The sequence below is a fragment of the Lithobates pipiens genome, unplaced genomic scaffold, assembly GCF_037356315.1.
Source record: "Lithobates pipiens isolate NorthernLeopardFrog02 unplaced genomic scaffold, aLitPip1_a1.2 Scaffold_28, whole genome shotgun sequence".
NCBI lineage: Eukaryota > Metazoa > Chordata > Amphibia > Anura > Ranidae > Lithobates > Lithobates pipiens.
In genome coordinates, this window is record NW_027507789.1 from 212,341,197 (window position 1) to 212,363,814 (window position 22,618).

General features: G+C 44.1%; 1 protein-coding gene across 5 annotated transcripts in view; it reads left to right on the plus strand.

The window, feature by feature from the left end:
- Positions 1-22,618, plus strand: part of MAPRE1 (microtubule associated protein RP/EB family member 1) — an 83,797-nt gene that overhangs the window by 55,460 nt on the left and 5,719 nt on the right. For all 5 annotated transcript variants that reach the window (XR_013263618.1, XM_077460507.1, XM_077460504.1 and 2 more), the window contains exons 2-5: positions 7,653-7,778; positions 16,994-17,139; positions 18,528-18,741; positions 21,260-21,381. Coding sequence is in view for 4 of the 5 variants with exons in the window: in XM_077460504.1 (XP_077316630.1) it covers positions 7,653-7,778; positions 16,994-17,139; positions 18,528-18,741; positions 21,260-21,381 (608 nt within the window). In the remaining variant the exon portion in view is untranslated. The remainder of the gene's footprint in view (positions 1-7,652; positions 7,779-16,993; positions 17,140-18,527; positions 18,742-21,259; positions 21,382-22,618) is intronic.

Consider the following 22,618-nt stretch of genomic DNA (forward strand, 5'->3'; position numbering starts at 1 on the left):
CAATCCATGGTGTGCTGGCGACTATGTACGCTTGTTTGATGTTTCCAGGACCCAACTGGTAATCGCTGCAGCACCCACAATTCTATGAGCCATAGGTACCAGGAACGTGTGCGAAAGGAATATCGATCTGAATGTTCCTAAGCCAGTTAATGCGCAGCCTGCCGCCTCTACGGCCAATAAAAAGAGCAAAGCGGTGGCGGCTGGGCAATCTATCTGGATGCAGTGTAGATGACCCAAAACATGCTCGGCTGTTCTGCAGCCGGTGGGAATCCCCCCCCCATGTGCGCACACAGAGGCTAAAGCGTCATTGGTTGCTAGGACTTTGGCAGTCATTGTAACCCAATGACAGCAAGTGCAAGGGGAGATGGGAGGAGTAGGGGGAACCGGAGGGCATGGAGTGCAGCCATCAACAGGGATGGGCTGACAAAGGCCAGGATGCAATTTCTAGTTGCCATGGCGACCTGGCGCCTGGGATTTGTCAAGCCCTGGCTTTACATATTTATACATTTCACATCAGTCTCTGCCCTCAAGGAGGAACATTTGAACATCCCTAACTCGCATTCATACATACAGTCATGGCTGAAATTGTTGGCACCCCCAGAAAATCAAGTATTTCTCACAGAAAAGCATTGCAGTAACACATGTTTTGCTATGCACACGTTTATTCCCTTTGTGTGTATTCAACTCTAATATACACAATGGGGATAGATTAGACAGGAAACAATTAACACGTCTTTGGAGTGTGAAACTTGTTGGCCTACTCTACTGAACCCCCCCCCCCCCTTTTTTTTTTTTTTTTTGTGTGATCCCACCTTTAAGAAATTAAACTCCATGTTCTGTAGGAGAGGATCCTCTTCATTGTCTCCTGTACATGGCTTGGAAGGAACCCTTTTCAAGGGCAGGCAGTAACCTGTATGGGATCCAATAAAGCTTTGTTATTTTATAACCCTGCCTGAGATTCAAGCAAATATGGGGGGGGGGGGGGGGGGGGTTAGGAAGGTTTAGCAAAAGGAGTAACTAGTCCCTGTCATGGCATCAGCAGCTCAGGTAGCGTCTCAATCGTACATTTACATTACCTGACGCATGAATGCACACTTTTTTTATTGCTGTACTATTCTTTGCATACAAATTAATGAAGAAAAGGAGCATGTTGTAATCTTTCTCGATTGGATCGGGCTCACTTAAGAATAAGGGGGGGGTTCCTGCAGCAGAGAAGGTTGTGTGTTTTTGTTTTTTTCACCTTTTTAAAGCCTCATGGTGACTCCAGTACGCATGTGCAGGTATGACATCCTTATGGTCTAGCAGCCATTCAAGCAGCTGAAGAGAACCAGGCAGATGGCAGCTCAGTGCTGGAGTGCTTCCCTTCACAGGGAAGTCTGTCGTCATGGGGTTGATTTACTAAAACTAGAGAGAAAAATCAGGTGCAGCTGTGCATGGTAGCCAATCGGCTTCTAACTTCAGCTTGTTCAATTAAGGCTTTCGATCCAAGACTTTTTAGTTTTTTGGTACGGTAAGACCCATTTCACATTAACCTCCCTGGCGGTTTGATTCAGTCTGGTTTTAGGTGCTGAAAGCGGTAAAATTATTTTGCATGGAAATTTGGCGTTTTATATTGTAGTCCTATAATTAGGAATAACTCTCTTAAATCTGTTCAAACCAGAGTCTAGTAGACATCCCGGGTATGATAAAGTTTATAATATAATAAAGAATTAATAAAAAATATTCAATAATGTAATCAAATCCTAAAACACTGAAAAAGGGACACTTTTTGGTTGCTATGGACAATCTCCAAATTTCAGGCAGAAAAAAAGTATTTATAATATAAAAGTACATGCAGGGCACTGCACAGACCACTAGGGACAAAGGGGTTGTATATTTTTTAATACAGTACTGTAAGATTACAGTTCTGTATGTGTTTTGTGTCTTTTTACTTTTTTGAATTTGCCGCCGTTCTCCGCTCCCGTGCGCCGTAACGTCGCAGGGAACGGAGCTCGCGGCATTTGGCACTGTGAATTGAGCGGAGGACGGCTCGATCACACAGCGCAGAGGACATCGCTGGATCCAGGGGACAAGGTAAGTAACTCTCCCTGTGTCCTCCCCTGCATCCAGCGATGCGATCCCAAGTCTGGCTCGGGGTTACCGCTCCTGTTAGTAAAATCCCAACCCGAGCCAGACTCGGGATTACCGCTAGGGAGGTTAAGGGAGTTTTCAGGCATCTTGGCATCAGAAAAGTCCTGCAATCATCTTTGGGGCAGGTTGGGAGTGCTGTATTTTAGTGCTCCCAAAACGCCCTGCCCATTGACATGAATGCCTGATGAGTGGCCCCGGCCCTAATGTGAAAAGGGTCTAAGTAAGGATACAATCCTCTGTACATAGACAGTTCCCCCACTTCGTTGTAGTAGTGATATTTGGGGCATCTGTGAAAAAGCCTCAAGGGGCAATGGGGGTTGATTTACTAAAAATGGAGAATGCTAAATCTGGTGCAGCTGTGCATGGCAGCCAATCGACTTCTAACTTCAGCTTGTTCAGTTAAGCTTTGACAATATAACATGGCAGCTGACTGGTTTCTCTGCAGAGCTGCACCAGATTTTGCACCAGTTTTGGTAAATCAACCTCAATGTGATAATGTGTTGCACACTTGACCACCTGGGGCCCATTTAAAAAAAAAAAAAAAAAAGGAAAAAGGGCACTTTCACACTGGGACAGTAAGATGTCTCTCAAGCACCACTCCTCCAGTGTGAAAGCACTCAGGCTTTCACAGTAGACTGACAGGAGAGGCAATTTGCAGCTGCTAGTTTTAGCACTAAAGCGCCTTAGTGGGAAAGTAGCCGTAAAGGCTCTTTGTCATTTAAAAACAAACAAAAAAAACATGTCATACGTGCCTGCACTGTGCAGCTTGTTTTGCACAGAGTGGACTCGATCCTCGACTTCTGGTCCCTCGGCGGCTCTCGCAGCTCCTAACGGATAACCCCCTAGGAAAAGCGTGCTTGAGTCCAGCATTCGGTGTCCGTGCGAATGCCAGACTCGGCCCTGCCTCCTGGCTCCTGCATAATTGGATTTAATTGACAGGAGCGGGAGCCAATGACTGCCCTGCTATCAATCTATCCAATCAATAGCCTGGACCCCGTGCCTAGTGGGACAGTGCATCTCTGCTGAGGGAAATAGGGGGCTCAGGTAAGTAAAATGGGGGGGGGGGGGGGCGATCACTGCCAGAAGTTTTTTCATCTTAATGCATAAAATGCGTTAAGGTGAAAATAACACAAGGGTTTACAATCCCTAAAGCGACGCCCCAGGCTTCTTCAGAAAAAAATTAAGTCTGTAGCTGCTGACTTTTAATATTGGGGCACTTGCCTGTCCAGGAATCCAGCGGTGTCTTCACCCGAGCCAATTTTTTTTCAATCTGCCCTTGGGTGCTGCCACCACCGTTTTGTTAAGGGCTTAAAGAGGAAGTAAACCCTGATGGGTTTACTTCCTCTTTGATTCCTTGCAAAGGTAAAGCATAATGGACTACTATGCATCGCATAATAGTCCATTATGTGTCACTTGCCTGACACAGGAGCCAGCGAAGTCACCGCTGACGCCTGTAGTCCGGAGCATCCATCTTCTCGGTGGGTCTCGCTCCGCCGCTGTCATTTGACGAAGCTGCGATGACGTCACTCCCGTGCATGCGCACAGGAGCTGCCACTCGCGGCATATCGCCGTTGACAGTGGCACGCTCAGTGCGCCTGAGGTGCCGGTATTTTGGCAGATATCTCCTAAACCGTGTAGGTTTAGGAGATATTTATTGGACCTACAGGTAAGCCTTAATCTAGGCTTACCTGTAGGTCATAGTGGTTTGTAATGGTTTACAACCACTTTAACACCCCTTTCACACCAGGGCGTTTTGCAGGCGCTATAGCGTTAGAAATAGCGCCTGCAATCAGCCCTAAAGAAGCTGCACCATTCACTACAGCGGTGCGCTGGCAGGACGTCAGAAAAAAGTCCTGCCAGCAGCTTCTTTGGAGCGGTGTGTTTACCGCTCCTCCAACGCTGCTCCCCATTGAAATCAATGGGGCAGCGCTGTAATACCGCCGGCAAAACGCCTCTATTGCGGCGTATTGCCGGCGGTTTTAACCCTTTTGCGGCCGCTAGCAGGGGGTAAAAGTGCCCCAGTAGCGGCCGAAATGCGGCGCAAATCTAAAAATAGCGGTGTTTTACCGCCGGCGCAATGGGCGGTGTGGTGTTAAAGGGGTATATATGGATTGTAAAGTTAATTATTAAAAAAAAAAAAAAAAAATGTATACTTGCCTCCAGTGTGCAGCTCATTATGCAGAGTGGCCCCGAACCTGGTCTTCTGGGGTCCCTCGGCCGCTGTCTCTGCTTTCCCCAGCAAGTACTTCTCACGTTCTTGCGAGCTCCCTTGCATGGTGAGAAGTACTTGCGGGCGCGCTCCCGTGATACAGCCAGCGGCTATAGCCGCTCACTGTATCAATCGGTCCCGCCCCCGGCGTGCCGTGTAATTGGATGTGATTGACAGCAGCGCAAGCCAATGGCTGCGCTGCTTTCAATCCATCCACTCTAGCCAATCAGCGGCGAAGAGGACTTCGGGGGCAAGCGTGGGACTTTCAAGGGGTCAGGTAAGTAAAACGGAGGCTGGGGGGGGGGGGGGGGGCGCCACTGTCTGATGTTTTTTTACCTTAATGCATAGAATGCATTAAGGTGAAAAAATATTTACCTTTACAACCCCCTTGAACAGCCGGTTCCCCACTGTGCATGCGTTAATCACACTGTGCTTTGTTAATGGCCTGGCAGCAGGCGAGGGAAGACTGGTGACTTCGGCCGCGGCAAAATCACCAGAAAGTGGGAGTGGGTACCTGTCAAAACCAGGTACCCTACCCCGAAAGGTGCCAAATGTAGCAGTGGAGGAGGCAAACAAGCCGAGCTTCCCATTGGAGCTCCACCTTTTGCAAAAAAGAAACAAATGCACATACTATATGTGCAGTAACAAGTGCATTCATTATTTGCAGTGCGTCCCATCTGTAATCAATGAACCGCAGTTGCAGTGCCTAACTTTTTTTTTTTATTTTTTATTTTTTTTTTTCTTGCAGCTTTGTGCTGTGGTGTGTACTTACTTTAGCTTTCTAACAATGTGGCAGATGGGGCCTGTAGTTTATTCATTCACAGATCGCCATAAATTAATGACATGAGTGTTCCGGCAGAGGTCTGCTTGGCACCGTTACACCCTAAATACAGTTGTGGCACGGCCTTAAAAGTGGAGTTATCCTTTAAAGCTGATTGTTTTGTGTCCTTGGGGACACTTGAAAGTGGTTTGTTTGGGGGGGGATGGTCTTGTTTACAGATCGTTTGCAATTCAAATGGTTCTCGTGGAAACCATTGTAAACGTTGTGCTGAGTTTGCTTTATTGAACAGGCTGCAGTACCCTACAGCAATCAGCCTTCTGTAACCTCCCTTTCAGACATTGTGTTAGGACAGTAGCAGGTTGAGGAATGTGTTCAGTTAGGTGGGGATTGTAAATGGGATGCAAACAGATTCCAGGAATGATTTGGCCAACGACTAACAGCCAATGAGCTAAAAGTGAAGAATGAGGTTCTACTAGAGGACTGCAGGTTGGCCCCTTTTGCAGGTACAGTTATGCAAAAAACTTACAAAGAAGTGCCTGTACTGTGTAAAATGCAGTAATACACGGCCTCGTCCTGCTCTGCACATGCTCATCGGTTCTCTATTTTTAGACACTGCCGAGTTTGTAGAGGCCGATCTGCTGACAGCCTTGGAGAAGTACAGTCTAAGCCTATTGGGCTGTATTTCTGTGGATCACCGAAGTGCGGTTCGTCCTGAAGCCTGCTGTTGGCTGACATCAGTCGGTCCAGGCTCGGGAAAGATCGTGACTATGTGGTCGGGATCCGGCCATATGCCTGGACCCCTCAGTGAGGTCTGATCCAGCCAATCCTACCCCTCCAAAGCTTGACGCTTCAATGAGTGGGGGGGCCGCAGAGAGCACACCACATTGAAATTGCCGGGTTTAGTTTTGCTTTGACTTACTGCTGCTCTGGGCTTCAGCAAAATGGCAGCCTCCAGCAAGACAAAACCAGCCAATTTACAGCACACATGAATGCTGGTAACAGAATTATTATTGTGGAATTCATGTTCCTTGTTAAAGAACATTATTATTTTTTTGATGGAGTTAGAATGAGTAAAGTTTTTGCCTTTAAACCGTAACTCTAGGCAGATGTGAAAACAGTTATTCAGCGCTTTATTTATTAAACACTTGCCAACCGCTCACCGTATGTTTACTGCGGCCGGCTTGACCAGGCTGGATTATGCACAGCCAGTTCCGGGTTAGCACACCACGTCTATGACTGCAGTCTGGTCTTGGGGCTGGGTTATCACGTAGGTCAGGGGTCGGCAAGCTGTTGTGCAACTACATTTCCCATGAGGCATTGCAAGGCTGGCAGTTACAATTACTCCCAGAGGCATGATGGGACTTGTAGTTCTGCAACAGCTGGAAGTCCCCAGGTTTCCGACCCCTGACGTAGGTGATCTACCGGCTTAGCATGAATGTAGGTGTAGTTTGTGTCTCCTCTCATGCAGCATGTAAAGCGGTCTTAACGATTGAAGATGATTTCCACAAGGCAAGGGCTGCACTGATACCAGTATTTGTACCGATTGAGGATTCTCACAAGTATTTGTGACAATGCTTTGATACCCAAAACCGATCCCTTACTGTGTGTGATATAAGCCTATATAAAATGACTGGGCTAAAATAGTACTGCAAAGAATTGCATACGATTTGAACAGAAATGCGGTTCCCACACTGCTCCTGTGTGAACTCTGGCTTGTTATAGTGACTTCAGCCGGGGTTCACCCAGGAGCGGTGGGGAAAACCGCATGCGATTCAGGCCAGAAACGCACCGCATTCTTGGTAAAAAATTGCTTGCCCTTCTAATTAGTGTGATTGAAACCATTCATTTTTGTATGAGCTCAAATTGGAAGCAAAGGTACCTGTACTTGCTGGCTTATCGATATCGGTGCAACCTTACTTGTGGTACTGTCAAGTGGTTGTAAAGGCGCAAGTTTTTTTTTTTTTTACCTTCCTACATTCTAATGCATGAAGTTAAAAACTCTGTGCAGCAAGCCCCCCTCGATCCAGCAATGCCATCAAGAGCCTCGCACTCCTTATTGGCTCCCGCTGCTGCCAATAACCAATTGCAGCCAGTGAGCCAATTGGAAGATGGAGGGATCGGGGTTGAACCGCGGCTCTGTATGTGAATGGGGTACACGGAGCCTTTGTTGCACCCATAGCAAGCCTCTTGTTGTGGGGGTACCTGACAGGAGGGGGAGGGCCAGGAGAACCAGCGGGGGACCCTAGAAGACCATTACACAGAGCAGGTAAGTGAAAATCTTTTTTTTTTTTTTTTTATTAAATCTATAATCCCTTTTAATGGCATTAGTGTTTCAATATTGGCATGAAAAACACCTTATACAAGAACAATAATTCCTGCCAACAGCTAACATTAGTACGTGTCTGTGCAGGCAATGATGATGCAGCGGTCTGCCATCGCAGTAACATAGAAGGGATCGTGTAGGGCCTGTATGGAAAACACGTTGTTGTTGTTTTTCTTTTTCATTTTGTATTTTTATTTTTTTTATTTCAGACGAAATGGCGGTTAATGTTTATTCCACATCGGTGACAAGCGACAATCTGAGTCGTCATGACATGCTGGCATGGATCAACGAATCTCTGCAACTCAACCTGACCAAGATAGAGCAACTCTGTTCAGGTAACATGAAAGTATCCTACTAAATGGAGAAAAATGGATAATTGTATTCAAAGGGAAACTGCAGATGAAGAATTCAGTAAGCATCAGTTTGATTTTTAGGGGCTAATTGTGGCAAAGATATTACAAAATAATTTGGGCTTTTAGCAGTAACTGGAGCCTGATCCTGATTGGCCCATCCAATTTTAAACGCAGTCAACCCTTCGTTCCATATTTAGGAGCAAACGCTACCTTCTGTGGAACCTTCACACATCCAAATCTATGCCAGCAGCATGTAATACATGTCAACGTGTTGTTTTCCTGTACTTCCATTGATATGCAAATTTGGTGAGAATGGGTTGATTCTCTGCTGTCTGTACTGTGCCTCTCCAGCGCTCTCCTTCCTGATGCTTCGCTCTCATCAACCACTTCAGCGCCAATGTTTTTAACACCCTTCCTGACAGGCAATTTTTTTATTAATTTTTTTGCTGTGCTGCACTACTTTACTTTTAAAGTGGTTTTAAACCTTTGTTTAAAAAATAAACGAGCCTATACTTAACCTTTTTCTTCTGCTTCTGGAGTCCTCCGCTTGCGCTCCCAGGCAGGTCTTTTTCATGGTGGCATCCATGCTCGCGAGTCCTGCTGCTGTGTCCGTTGGCAAAGGCAGTGGGACTCTGCCCCACTCCTGTGTCGCAGCGTTTGACAGCAGCGGGAGCCAAGCTGCCCAATGAGGGAGACGGCAGCTTGAGCCGCTGCTGTCGTGCACATCGCTGGATCTGGCTCAGGTAAGAAAAAAAGGGGGGCTTAGAGGTGGAGCTGCAGTACATATGGAGATGCATTAAGGTGAAAAACCTTAAAGTGGTTGTAAAGATAGGTGCTTGGGGTGTTTTTTTTTTTTTTTTTTTTTTTTTTTTTTTTGTGTGTTTGCATTAAGATAAAAAAAAAAACTTCTGTGTGCAGCAGCGCCCTAATATACATGAGCCCCAGCTAGATCCAGCGCTGTTGCATTAGACTCGGTTGGGCCGGGACTGTCCGTTCTGATTGGTTGAGAATGCAGCAGAGCGCCATTGGCTCCTGCTGTTAATCAGTCGGTGAGCCAAAGGGCAGAGGGGTCGGGGCCGGGCCACAGCTCTGTGTCTGAATTGACACACATGGCTTGCTGTGGGGGCACTCAGCAGGAGGGGAGGGGCCAGAAGGGCCGAAGAGGGAACCAGAGAAGATGAGGATCTGGGCTGCTCTATGCAAATCTATTGCACAGCGCAGGTGTATGACATGTTTGCTATTTTTAAATGGTGGGGGGGGGGGGTTTAGAATCACTTTAACTTACAATAGCACGGTCATGCAGTGCTGTACTCATTCTATTCAAAACTCATATAATTTTTATTTATTTTTTTTATTTTTTACACAAATAGAACTTACTTTCCGTGGTATTTGCTCACAACTGCGTTTTTGTCTTGCAAGCGGATATAGAAATCTCTATTCTTCTTCCTCTCCCACTTTGGTTTGCGCAGCGCTTTATGACATTGGGGAAGACGGAACAATTACAATACAGGAGCGATCAGTGGCCCCTGCTCTTTGGAGATTGCAGTCTAGAATATATACAGGGATTTTTTTTTTTTTTGTTTTTTTTTATATATACACTGGTGATGGCGGCGATTAGCTATTTATAAGAGGACTGTGATAGTGCAGCGGGCAATCTGATGCTGGGGGACGCTAACTGCCACGGACATCAATGCTAATGTACTCACTGGGCAGGAAGTATTTAACACCTAGGTTGACCAAGGGGTTAAAGTGGTTCTGCACTCAAAATACAACATTTGCCCATTCTGTTGCCTATAGTTAATATATCTCATAATGCCACCTGTTTTTTTTTTTTTGATTCACCTACCTTTTGTAATCTTCAGTACTTTATTTCAAACCCCTGCGGCGATGGGCGGTCTCTTGCGGCGATGGGCGGTCTCTTGCGGGGATCAGCGTAATTTCCTGTTGGAGATCACAGGAGACAGTGCGGCTAATGCACCCGACATCTCGCGAGATTTCGGGTGCTACAGCCGACATCTCGCGAGATTTCGGGTGCTACAGCCAACATCTCGCGTGATTTTGGTAATTACAGCCGAGATCTCGCGAGATCTCGGCTGTAATTACCAAAATCACGCGAGATGTTGGCTGTAGCACCCGAAATCTCGCGAGATGTCGGCTGTAGCACCCGAAATCTCGCGAGATGTCGGGTGCATTAGCCGCACTGTCTCCTGTGATCTCCAACAGGAAATTACGCTGATCCCCGCAAGAGACCGCCCATCGCCGCAGGGGTTTGAAATAAAGTACTGAAGATTACAAAAGGTAGGTGAATCAAAAAAAAAAAACAGGTGGCATTATGAGATATATTAACTATAGGCAACAGAATGGGCAAATGTTGTATTTTGAGTGCAGAACCACTTTAAATATGTTCCTAACAAGGGTTTGTGTACAGTGTGCGGCTTTTACTGGGGATCCAGTAAGGCACACCCCCTTACCCGGAAAAGCAGAATTCCGTATGTGTGATTCTGTGCAGCTGCCTGCTCTGTAGCAGTAAAGCTACACTGCGTGGTCAGCAACTGGTTAAAGCGGCTCCTGGATCTTGGGAAATTATGTGAGCAAATCTTGTTTGGTAACTGCTAGTTTTCCCAAGATACTGCCCATGTTCCATCCTCCCTGCTCAGCTCCCTAAACGAGAGCAATTGTTTTTGACAACTAATTCTGCCAGTGGCAGTACACTGCCGCGATCACCGCAGGTATAGAGAGAAGTGACAATTGTCTCTTCCATCCTTGGCTTGTGTGTATATGTCTCTCCCTCTCCAAGATATAATTGCATTCTGTCATCCGGGTCTCAACTGTACCATTTCCAGGTGCACATGCGCCCACTTTGATTGGTCTGTGACGTCTCCTCTCCTGGATCTTGGGACGACTCCGCTGCTGGGCAGACAATAGAAGGTGTCCATATCGTGCAGGCAGTGACATGGACACCTGAAAAAGCATCCCTCCTCCGGTTAACGAAACTGGAGGGGGGGGGGGGGGGGGGGCTTGGAACTGGAGTTTCAGATGACATGGCATTGGGTAAAAAAATATTTTTTAATTTTGGCATCGCTTGAAGGGTGTGGATGGGTTTAACCACTTGAATACCGGGCCTATTCTGCTACTTTTCTCCTTCATGTAAAAATCTTTAATTTTCTTTCTTTGGAAAACGGTTTCATGAATTTAAAAAAAAAAAAAAAAAAAACAGTAAAGTTATCCAAATTTTTAATTTTTTTTGTATAATGTGAAAAATGTTACGCCGGGTAAATGGGTACCTAACATGTCACGCTTTTTAAATTGTGCACAATCAAGGAATGGCATCAAACTTCATTACTTAAAAATATCCATAGACGACGCTTTACATTTTTATTTTTTTTACAGGATACCGGTTTAGAGTTAGAGGAGGTCTAGTGCTAGAATTGTTGCACACTCTAACACGCGCAGCGATGCCTCACGTGTGTGGTTTGAGCGGCGTTTACATATGTGGGATGGGACTTGCGCGTGCGTTTGCTTCTGCACGCGAGCTATTGGGGACAGGGGCGTTATTAAATATAAAAAAAAATGTATCGCTTTTATTCCTATTACAAGGAATGTGAACATCCCTTGTAATAGGAATCTGTGACAGGTCCTCTTTTGGCAAGATGTGGTGTCAGTAAGACCCCACATCTCTCCTCCAGACTGGAAAGCATGACATTAGGGAAAGAAATTCACCGATCTCATGCTGACAGCGGGATCCCGGCTTCGTTTATTTCCGGGTACGACGTCATAACGTCACGCCTGGGCCTCCGACGGTCATAGAGATGACTGGTGACCATCTGGTCACTGGAAGTCTCTTTGCTCGTCATCCGGTGGTGGGCGATTCTTTCTCCAGAGAAGCACGGGATGGCGGCGAGAGGGGGGCGGGGGGGTGTCCCCTCTCTTCTCCTATAAGAACAATCAATTGGTGGAACAGCCACTATATCGTTCTTATCGTGCACAGAATCACCAGCTGCAATGAATATCTGAATGATGCCTCTAGCGGCAGGCATCATTCAGATATCCCCCCCTAAAAGTCAAGGACGTCGTTTTACTATGGCCGGGGATTGAAGGGGTTTTAATATTTGCCTGGACATGGGCTTCAAATGCAGCACTAAAAACTACCAGAATTAAAAGCCAGAGCTCCAATGAAACCACACAAGTTTACTGAAGTCATTAATGCATAAATATAATAAGCACACGGCATACTACATAAAGCGTCGGTGCCACTGTGTATTCTGTGTGCTCAACTATTGTTTCTTGTATTTGTGACCTGATAATTCTTTGGTTCATTGGGCGTGCTGGCTTTTTGTTCTGAAGTTATCACATAGTTCAACTATTAACCACTTCAATACTGCCCATTGTCATATGACGTCCGCAGATGGGATCTCCCCATCCTGGGCGGGCATTATGACGTCCTGGGCTTCCCGGCCATTTGTGGGGCGTGCCCCCAATGTCACTTGGGACCCGATGCGTGTGCCCGGCGGCCACAATGTCCGCCGGTCACCCGTGATTGCCGTTAACCAAGCAGGACCGTGTGTGTGTGTGTGTGTGTGTGTGTGTGTGTGTGTATAAACACAGATCCGCATCCTGTCAGAGAGGAGGAGACCCATCATGTGATCCTAACACAGAGGAACACTGTTCTCCTCCCCTTGTGAGTCACTGCCCCCTACAGTTAGAATCACTCCCTAGGACACAGTTAACCCTTTGATCACCCCCTAGAGTTAACCCCTTCCCTGCCAGTGACATACAGTAATCAATGCATTTTTATAGCACTGAGAAAACAAATTGTAAATGCACACTTTTGCAGGTAAAACAAAATGTGCATCTGTTATTCCTCTGCTGTCTGGATTAGGGCTGAAACGACTAATCAATTAATCGACAACTAATCGATTATGAAATTAATCAATTACTATTTTCATAATCGATTAATTGGCCAGTAACATAATGGGGTTAAAAACTAAAATGAGCCCTTTATAGTACAAAAATATAATCACTACTGTAAATATTTCACTGTTCTACAGTAAGAAAATGAACCCCTTCCAGTAATGATTATCTGTGCTTTTTTTTTTTTTTTTGTACTATAAAGGGCTAATTTTAGTCTTTTTAACCCTATTATGTTACTAAACATCTTAGGCCTGGTTCACATCTATATGTTTGTTCGTGCTTTTTTCAGAAACTCACTACAGTTCATTTACATGGTTTCCTATGGGACACGTTCATATCTGCTTTTTTCAGCCGCAGCATATTAGGAAAGGGTCGGGGACTTTTAACGCAAAACGGTGCTTTTTTTTGGTTCAATACACTTCAATGTAGAAGCTGCAGAAAAGAAAGTAATGCATTTTTGCAGCAATTTGTGTGTTTTTTTTTTTTTTTTTTTTTTTTTAAATCTGCCCCCAAAAAAATGCAAAAAGCGCAAATTGCAGTAAAATCACGTGCGCAAAAAAACACAGCAGAAACAGATCAAAAGCAAAAACTGCATAGGTGTGTACCGAGTAGGGCTGCAACTAACGATTATTTCCATAATCGATTAGTTGGCCGATTATTGTTTCGATTAATCGGTTAATAGCCTTAAAAAAATAAAAAGTGGGTCAAATTAATGTTCATTTTCAACCACAGTGATGGGAACATTTGGAAATAGAAAACTTCTTAGTCAAAGGAATTTTCAGACAGTGGATGTGGTTTTCGTTCAGAAATTACATTGTTTTTAAAATTAATGTTAAAAACAAGTGAAAATTTCAAGCAAAATTCTTTCATTCAGCGAATGTACAAAGATTTTTCATCTGAAAATTGATCTGTGTGACCAGCATAAGGCTTGGTACACACCTATGCAGTTTTCTTTTGATCTGTTTCTGCAGTGCTTTTTGCTGTACGTTTAGATTTTTGTGATTTTACTGCAATTTGCATTTTTTGGGGGGCAGATTAAAAAACACAAATTGCTGCAAAAATGCATTACATGCTTTTCTGCAGCTTCTCTATTGAAGTATATTGAACCAATAAAGCACCATTTTCCGTTAAAGGTCCCCGACCCTTTCAGATGTGAACGTGTCCCATAGGAAACCATGTAAATGAACTGTAGTGCATTTCTGTAAAAAGCACCAAGAAACACAGAGATGTGAACCAGGTTTAAGACCTTTAGTAACATAATGGTGTTAAAAAAACGAAAATGAGCCATTTATAGTAGAAAAACACAGATAATCACTACTGTAAGGGGTTCATTTTTTTACTGTAGAACAGTTAAAGTAATATTTACAGTAGCGATTTGCTCTTTTTGTACTATAAAGGGCTCATTTTAGGTTTTTTAACCCCATTATGTTACTGGCCGATTAATCGATTATGGATCAATTTTCAGGTGAGACTATTCAAATGAAAAATCTTTGTACATTCGCTGAATGAAAGAATTTTGTTTGAAATTTGCACTTAATTTCTGAACAAAAACCACATACTGTCTGAAAAGTCCTTTGACCAAGAAGTTTTCTATTTCCAAACTTTCCCATCACTCTGGTTGCAAATGAACGTCAATTTGACCCACTTTTATTTTTTTTAAGGTTATTAATCGAAACAATCAGCCAACTAATTGATTATGAAAATAATAGTTGCAGCCCTAGTTGGGATACACTGATCTGTGGCTGCAGCCCGCTGACATTTTTCTACAGAAGTCGATCGTTGGTTTGATTTCTGTTGCACGTAAGCAGTCCCACATATATCTAAATTTGCTCGCTCCCCGCTGAACTGCCTGAATTCTGATCTATCTGTGGCTAGCTTTAGCTGGCTTATGTTTCACTGTTTGGTGTACAGGACAATGGGGTGTGTGTGTGTATTTTTTTTTTTTTTTTTTTTTTTTTTGTCATTGACAGTGTTGTTGCTCAGTGACTCTTCATTTATTGTCCCGTTGTTATAGTGCTTGCTTTGAGAATGCTAAATAACTGGTCAGTTGAGACTACTGGTTAAAATCGTTAGAGCTTTCAGTGCTATGGCAACTGAAAGTATAGCTAAAGGCAAAATGTCTTCCCCCCTTTTTTTTTTTTTTTTTTTTTTTTTTTTGGATAGTGATGAATTAGAACCCCTGTCTGGGTTTTTATTGCTGTCTGTGCCCCCACTGGGGAGGTTCACCCTCTTTTTTTTGTCATGTTTTACAATTATCGGTGTAAGGAAAATCCCACATTTTGGGTTGTCCCCACGTGGGAAATCTTGCAGTGGGGACACTAGTTCTGGTGACCTGGGGGACCCCAAGAGATTTCCTTAATTATCAGGGATTTCCTCACTTACTATTTGGCATTGGGACAGGAGGGGAAATCTCACCAATGGGACAGAGATGGCAAAAATTAACGTGAACTTTATAACCCTTTAGCTGCAAGGTCCGTACTTTGTACAGACCTAACAGCAGGTGGTTTTTGCACACATTCCCAGTGGCTACAGCCACCCGAGTTTTGTGTAAATCTGACAAGTAGACTCCTGCTTGTCGGATGGAGGTGTTCAGGCAGCTGTGCTGCTGCCAGATTGCTTCAATTCCTAGTGCCCCTGCCATGTATCCCAGGCTCCACTTGCTCATCTGTGGGACTGAGACCGGCATACTGGATGATGCCAGGTAGAGGGAAGGGTGAAGAGCAGGGGACACGTCTGTTCTCCTCCCCTCCTTTGTTGCTGACCCGGGAAAGTGACGTTTTTGACCTTCTGTTCCCAACCTGGAATGAGTCCAAAATGTAAATATTGCGGAATATACAGCCTCATGCTACATAACTAAGCTCAGTTTTCACGCTGAATAAACTACATTATTTTATCTTTAAAAGGAAAACTATCTTTAGATAGATTTTTACTCAAAAGCATTTTAAATGCGTTTTTTTCAAAATGATCACTTTTTTTTTTTTTGTTTTATAATGTGAAAAATTAAAAAAAGACAGGGGTGATCAAATACCACCAAAAGAGAGCTCTATTTGTGGGGAAAAAATATGCCAATTTTGTTTGGGAGCCACGTCGTATGACCGCAATTGTCAATTAAAGCAACGCAGTGCCAAATTGCAAAAAGTGCTCTGGTCACGAAGGGGGTAAATCCTTCCAGGGCTGAAGTGGTTAATAAAATGCATGTTTGACACATGTGCTTTAAACGGATAGGACCCGGTCTTGTTCTGATATTTACTAGTAAGAATTTTATTTATTTTTTTGCACCGACCCTAGGGTATAAAATGGTCATTGCAATATTTTATGTTGCACAGTGGTCTTTCAAACGCTAATAAAAAAAAAAATTTAAGTTAGCCCAATTTTTTAATATTTTTTTTGTATAGTGTTAGATGTTACTGAGTAAATGGATACCTAATATGTCGCGCTTCAAAATTGTGCTTGTGGAATGGTAACAAACTACGAAAAAATCTCCATAGGTGACACTTTAAATGGGTAAACTAGGGCTAGTGCTAGAACGATTGCTCTTGCTCTAATAATTACGGCGATACCTCACGTGGTATATGAGCACCATTTAGATATGTGGGCCCAACTTGCGTATGCATTCGATTCTGCACTCAAGCACTGAGGGATGGGAGGCCTTTAGTTTTGGGGGGAACCCCACTTGCATTCCTAATACAAGGAATGTACATAGAAATAAGCATGACAGGTCCTCTTCATTGAGAGATCGGGGTCAAAAAGACCCCAGAGCTTTTTCACTTTTTTGCAATAAGGGGGGGAGAAATTTTATCTTCTGAGAGGTGTGACATCGTTCCTCCAAGGGTATAGAGCTGAGTGGGGTCTCTTGCCTCCTGCCTAGCCATTGGCTGCACCGGATCATTTCCCAGGAAGTGGGGGAGAGGGGCACTTCTCTCGCGGCCTATAAGTGTTCTCGCAGTGAATCCACCACTGGGACCAGTTTTTTAGCGGAAAGCTGGCCATCTGCTGAAAATGAAGACATCAGGTTTAAGGTAGCTAGCTACTGCCTATAACCCCAGTATTCTACGTCAAAATAATGACTTATATTTACAGTTAGGCGGTTGGCGAGTTGACCCAGCCAATCAAAGTGGCCAAAGATTGGACAGAACCTGGCATAAGCCTGACCGAAGATATCGGCACCTGTTAACTGAGCTCTGAGACACTGCATGGTTGGGGTGAGGGCGAGTATAGTTCAGCTTCGGGTGTGTATATATCGCCCGGTCTGTCCACTGACCCACCACTGCTTTTTGTACCCGCAGGTAGCATGTTTTGTCAGTTCATGGACATGTTGTTTCCTGGATCCGTCACGCTAAAGAAAGTGAAATTCGGAGCCAAGCTGGAACACGAGTACATCCAGAATTTCAAAGTCCTGCAGGCTGGCTTCAAGAAAATGGGTGTTGATAAAGTGAGTGCAATCTGACTGCTTTTTCTATGAGAAGTTCCTGTTCACGGCTTCCTCACTGTCTGTCATTGTGTGGGTGATGTAAACAGGAAGTCAATGCCGCAAGAAATATTTTTCAGACAAGTAAAGACTGGTTAAAAGCTTTTCCTGCATGATTTTGTTTGTAGGCTAAAGTACCAGGATTACGTAATTGGTAATTTATTCAACTGTGGGTTCATTGTCTATTGATGCTGCCTGTGGCAGTGGAAACCGAAATCCAGTTCCTTTTTTAAAGGGACTGTATAGTGGTTGTGTAAAATATAAGAATAAAAAATGTTTTTTAAAGATCACCTCAAGGCTCACTTCTAGTCTCGCAGATATCATCGCTAATGAGACATCAGCGGCACCTTTTTTGTTTCTTTAGAGTATAGATGTGTGGTGATGGCACCTCCAGGGGGTGGGTCCATGACCTCCTACACTCCACACAATTTGCCTTTTTGAGCGTGAATGACTGCATGGGTCTTATGTCAGTACTGTTTTCTGTATTCGTATACTGGCTTGAGGTGGTCCCATGATCCTCTGTTCCAAGGTGCCTAGTTCACCTCTGGACTACAGAACTCCTCCTCACCCACGCCCCCCCCCCCCCCCCCCCCAATGTTATGGAGAAGAGGAGCAGACCTTGTTCTTTAATCCTGTTCTAGGGTGACAACGCTGCTTCTCCATAGGTACGGTGAGGGAGCCTTGATCCCAACAGGCTTAGGTACACTTTGAAAAACGCTGCTCCAGCCCTCCCCTCCCTGTGCCCCTCATCAATCAAAAACATATCACCTTGTGCATTTATTTATATTCTTATTTTTGGTCTTTTGTCACTATTTTATTACAAGTACTTGTATAGCACCATTAGTTTAAGCAGTGCTTTACATATATTGTACATTCACATCAGTCCCTGCCCTCAAATGTACAATCTAAGGTCCCTAACTTTCTTTCATTAATGCATACTTTAGAAAATAGAAAGTGTGCAGTTTTTAAAGGGTGTGTATCGCGGGGTGACACTGCGAATAAACCAGTAGTAATGTGCCAACGTCCCGATATTGATTGCGAAAGAAGGAAAACTAATATTTTGTGGACTTTAAGAGGCACATGAGTACTATATCTAAAAGGTAATAAAGATTTTTTTATTTGATTTTCACAGACTAGCAAAAATTAAGATAATCTTTATTACCTTTTAGATATAGTACTCATGTGCCTCTTAAAGTCCACAAAATATTAGTGTTTTTTTCGCATACATACATTAGGGCCAGTTAACCGACCAGCATGTCTTTGGAGTTTGTGTGCTTTTTTTTTTTTTTTTTTTTTTTTTTTTTGTTTTGTTTTTTTTGAATTGGTAATATTTATTATTATTATTTCTGTAGATAATTCCAGTTGACAGATTGGTGAAAGGAAAGTTCCAGGACAACTTTGAATTTGTACAGTGGTTTAAAAAGTTTTTCGATGCAAATTACGACGGAAAAGACTATGACCCAGTGGCTACCAGACAAGGGCAAGGACAAGAACAGGCTCCCGCTCCAGTTCTCCCAACTCCAGTCCTGAACAAACCGAAGAAACCCATCGGATCAACAAATTCAGGTATCTGGCAGGAGGGGGAAGTCGCTGTAAATGCTTCATCTGTACTCGGATCAGCCAGTAAGATTTGTGCTGAGGGACGTTCGCTATGAAAAGGTTCCTTTATTTATTCATGTAGTCCTATAGAAAGGTCCTTTTAATGAAAACGAAAAGACATTTAGTTTATCTTCAGCCTTCTACAGAGGGGTTGATGAGTGGAGGTTTACACATTCCAGGGCTAGGGCCTGGTTTCTGCTCCCACCACTCCCAGTGTTGCTCAGCGATCTGTAGCCTGCATCCGGAGATGGCATAGAGTGTAATGGATATACAGGCCTGTAGATTGGTATGTAAAATTTCCCCTAGGTGCCTACGTGTGTGTGTGTGTTGCAGATCTGTACAAACGCTACACTGCCTTTTATTATAGACTGACTTTTGCTAAGCAACTGTTAAGATCATTTTACACTCACACAATTGTTGCATAGGCATGGAAATGGGAAGTGCAGTTAAAAAAAAAAAAGAAAAAAAAAAAAAAAAACTGTAGATTTTATTTTATTTTTTTTTCTCTACCACCTCAGCCTTCTTTGCCAGGTGCCATTTGGACCCTTCACTACATTTGGTGTATAAGCATTTAATCATACTGCACAGCCTTTGGCATAGTATTGGTATTTCCTAGCACTGGTTTTTATTTTTTTGCTGGGCAGATGAGTCTTTTGCAGCTTGTTTTAAAGCGGCAGTCACCTTGTCTGCACTTGGCATGTTTTAGTTATGCATCACCTTGTGCTGCTGGAGCCGTTGGTAAAGTAGGGTGGTATGAGGTGATCACATGACCTTCTGTCTGACAGGGCTTGGGCCTGAGCGACCAATCCCCAGGGCCAAATATCACATGAGGTGCCATGTTCTCTTCAGTGTAAGCTTAGACACTAGGGGACAAGGCAGGGGAGGGTGGCTGGGTATACTCCGATCAGCCATAACTTTGACCACTCCCCTAATGTTGTGTAGGCCTCTTTTCTGCCGCCAAAACAGATCTTTTTAAAGCGGGGGTCTCCAAACTATGGCCTTCCAGTTGTTCAGGTACTACAATTCCCGTCATGTATGTGAATGTCAGTTTTACGATGCCTCATGGGATGTGTAGTTCTGCAACAGCTGGAGGGCCGTAGTTTGAAGATCTCTGCTTTCAAGGATATGTTCCATTATTTTAGTTCCTGTTATTGGGGTGGAAGATGTAACGTGTTCCCAATGCTGAACTTTTTTTTTCTTCTAAAAAGTGAACTTATCCTTTAAGTTGTGAGGTGGGGCCTCCCATGGATCGGACTTTGTTTTTCCAGGACATCCCACAGTTGCTCAATGGTTGGAAATCTGCAGAATTTGGGCTATGCCAACACCTTAAACTCATTGTGTTCCACAAACCATTTTGGAGCCATTTTTACAGTATGACAGGGCGCGTTCTCCTGCTGAAATAGGCCACTGCCATCAGGGAATACCATTTCCTTGGAGTGCATTTGGCCAGCAACGATGTTTAGGTGGGTGATGTGTCCAAAAGTACCATGCAAATGAATGGGCGGGACAGTTTCCCAGCAGAACATTGCACAAAGCATCTCGCTGTCTTTGCCAGCTTGCCTTCTTCCCATACTGCATCCTGGTGCTATCTCTACTCCTGGTAAGTGACACACAAACCTGGCTATCCACATGATGTAAAAGAAAACATAATTTATTGGACAAGGTCACCTTCCATTTCTCTGTGGGTCCAGTTCTGATAACATGCCCATTGTAGGTGCTTTGGGCTGTGCACACACAAGTCCACATGGCCACCCTGACTGGTCTTCAGCTACACAGCCCCATACACTGAAATGCCTTTTTTTTTTTTTTTTTTTTTTTTTTTCTGCTTTCAACATGAACTTCAAGGACACTTGTTGGCTAATATATCCCACCCATTTTCAGGTGACTTTTTCACAAGATGATCAATGTTCATGTTACCTGTCAGCTGTCATAAAGTTATGGCTGATCGGTGTCTGGGGGAAGAGAAGGTATTGGTGAACAGACATGTTTTCCTAATCTAGTGTCACTCTGGATTTATCATTTACCACCATACTAAAACTTGTGATGGTGGTTTTTTGTTTTTAAGCCTGTAGATCTGTAAACTTTTTTTTTTTTTTTATTTATTTATTTTTTTTTTTTTTGTACCGATGACTGAGGAAAGTTCTTTCTCTCCTTTTTTACTCCTGAGTACTAATAGCTGTTAAAAGAGATTTGAATGTGACCAGACAGAGGTTGGGAATGTCTAATGGCTCTGATCAATGAATACTGTACCTTCTACAGATGAGTCCGGTGAAATCACAAAGCTTCCCAAAGCTGCAGAAGACGTCAGGAAAATGGCTAAGATTGGTACTTGTTTGTCAGGGAGAGGGGTGCACATATTTTCTTAGAGGTGGCTGACCACAATTTCTGGGTTATGGTGGTTTCTTGTGTCCGGCACAGTTTTCTGCGCACTGTGGTTATGGAAGCTAAAGGGTCTCTGTGTGTAATTGGTGTATCTGTTCTTTAGCTCCACAGAGGGCCGTCCCAGCCCAGAGGACCCCCGCCCCCAACAAACCTGTCCAGGGGATTGCCAGGAAACCTGCAGGTATCGGTAATGGAGAAGAGGAGTCTGCAGAGCTGGTCCAACAGGTAGGCCATGTGACAATGAATCCCTGGACTGCTAAGTCAGTATAGGAGACATTGCAGCTGTCCTTATATTTATTTCAGATACTCCCATTAGATAACTCCCATTAATTTACGCTGCATACTGTACAGTCACATCAGTCCCGACCCTCAAGGAGCTTACAATCTAAGGTCCCCTAACTCACATTCATACATATAACTAGGGCTAATTTAGACAGGAGCCAGTTAACCTACCAGCATGTCTTTGGAGAGAGAGGAAACCCACACAGGGAGAACATGCAAACTTCAGGCGGATAGTGCTGTGGTTGGGATTCCAATCGACGGCCCCAGTGCTGTCGGGCAGAAGTGCTAACAATTTTCCAATGTGCAGCCTCACGTAATCTTTCTTTTAAGTTGGAGATCTTACCATCTCTTCTCAGAAATGAGGTTGTTTTTGCTCATATTTCTTCAAATATAACACATTGGCAAATTAGACTAAAGCAAGAGTCCTTTTTAGTGGGTCACTCCAGAGGCAGAAGTGCTAACCACTTAATTCCGCTAACTTCTGGAGGAACTGCGGTTACTTGTTTGTTTCTGTGCAATGTAACAGCACCACTGGATTATTTTTATTTTTTTCACTTGCCCCCCATCCTTATGATACAATCTGGTAATTTCAGTTACTTGCAGATGCAGAAATGTCATGCTGAGCTCCTTTCATGCCCAGCCACAGCTCTCCCACGCTGCCACGTTCTTTCTGATGTCATCGAGAGGCCCGCTGGCTCTTCCTAGACCTCTCGATGATGCAGTGATAGGCCTGCCCCTTCCTCCTTTTCTGAATGGATGGCTATACCTCCTGGGATATGTGAGGTGCATATCTCGGGAGGCACAGCTGCAGTGTGCACGTCGGTCACATAAGGCAACTGATGTGCATGGGGAGGCAGGGCCGGATATTTTTATCAAAAATATAAGAAGAAATTATCAACCTCAATACGCACAGAGGATGGAAGGAGGGGTGGAGGAAAGTAGCGGAAAAGGGTCTGATCTAGCTTTTCAAAGCCAAGGAGTTACTCCATGGGGAACTATACCCCCTGTTTACACTAACCCCCCCCCCTTTCCCAAGTTTTGAATGGAGTGGAGATGTATTAGGACTCTGGTTAGTTTTATTGCTATCTGTGTCCCTCACAGTAGGGAGATTCACTCTATATTTGTCCTTCCCCCATTAGCGGTGACAGTAAATGAAAATCACAAATTTGGGGTTGTTGCC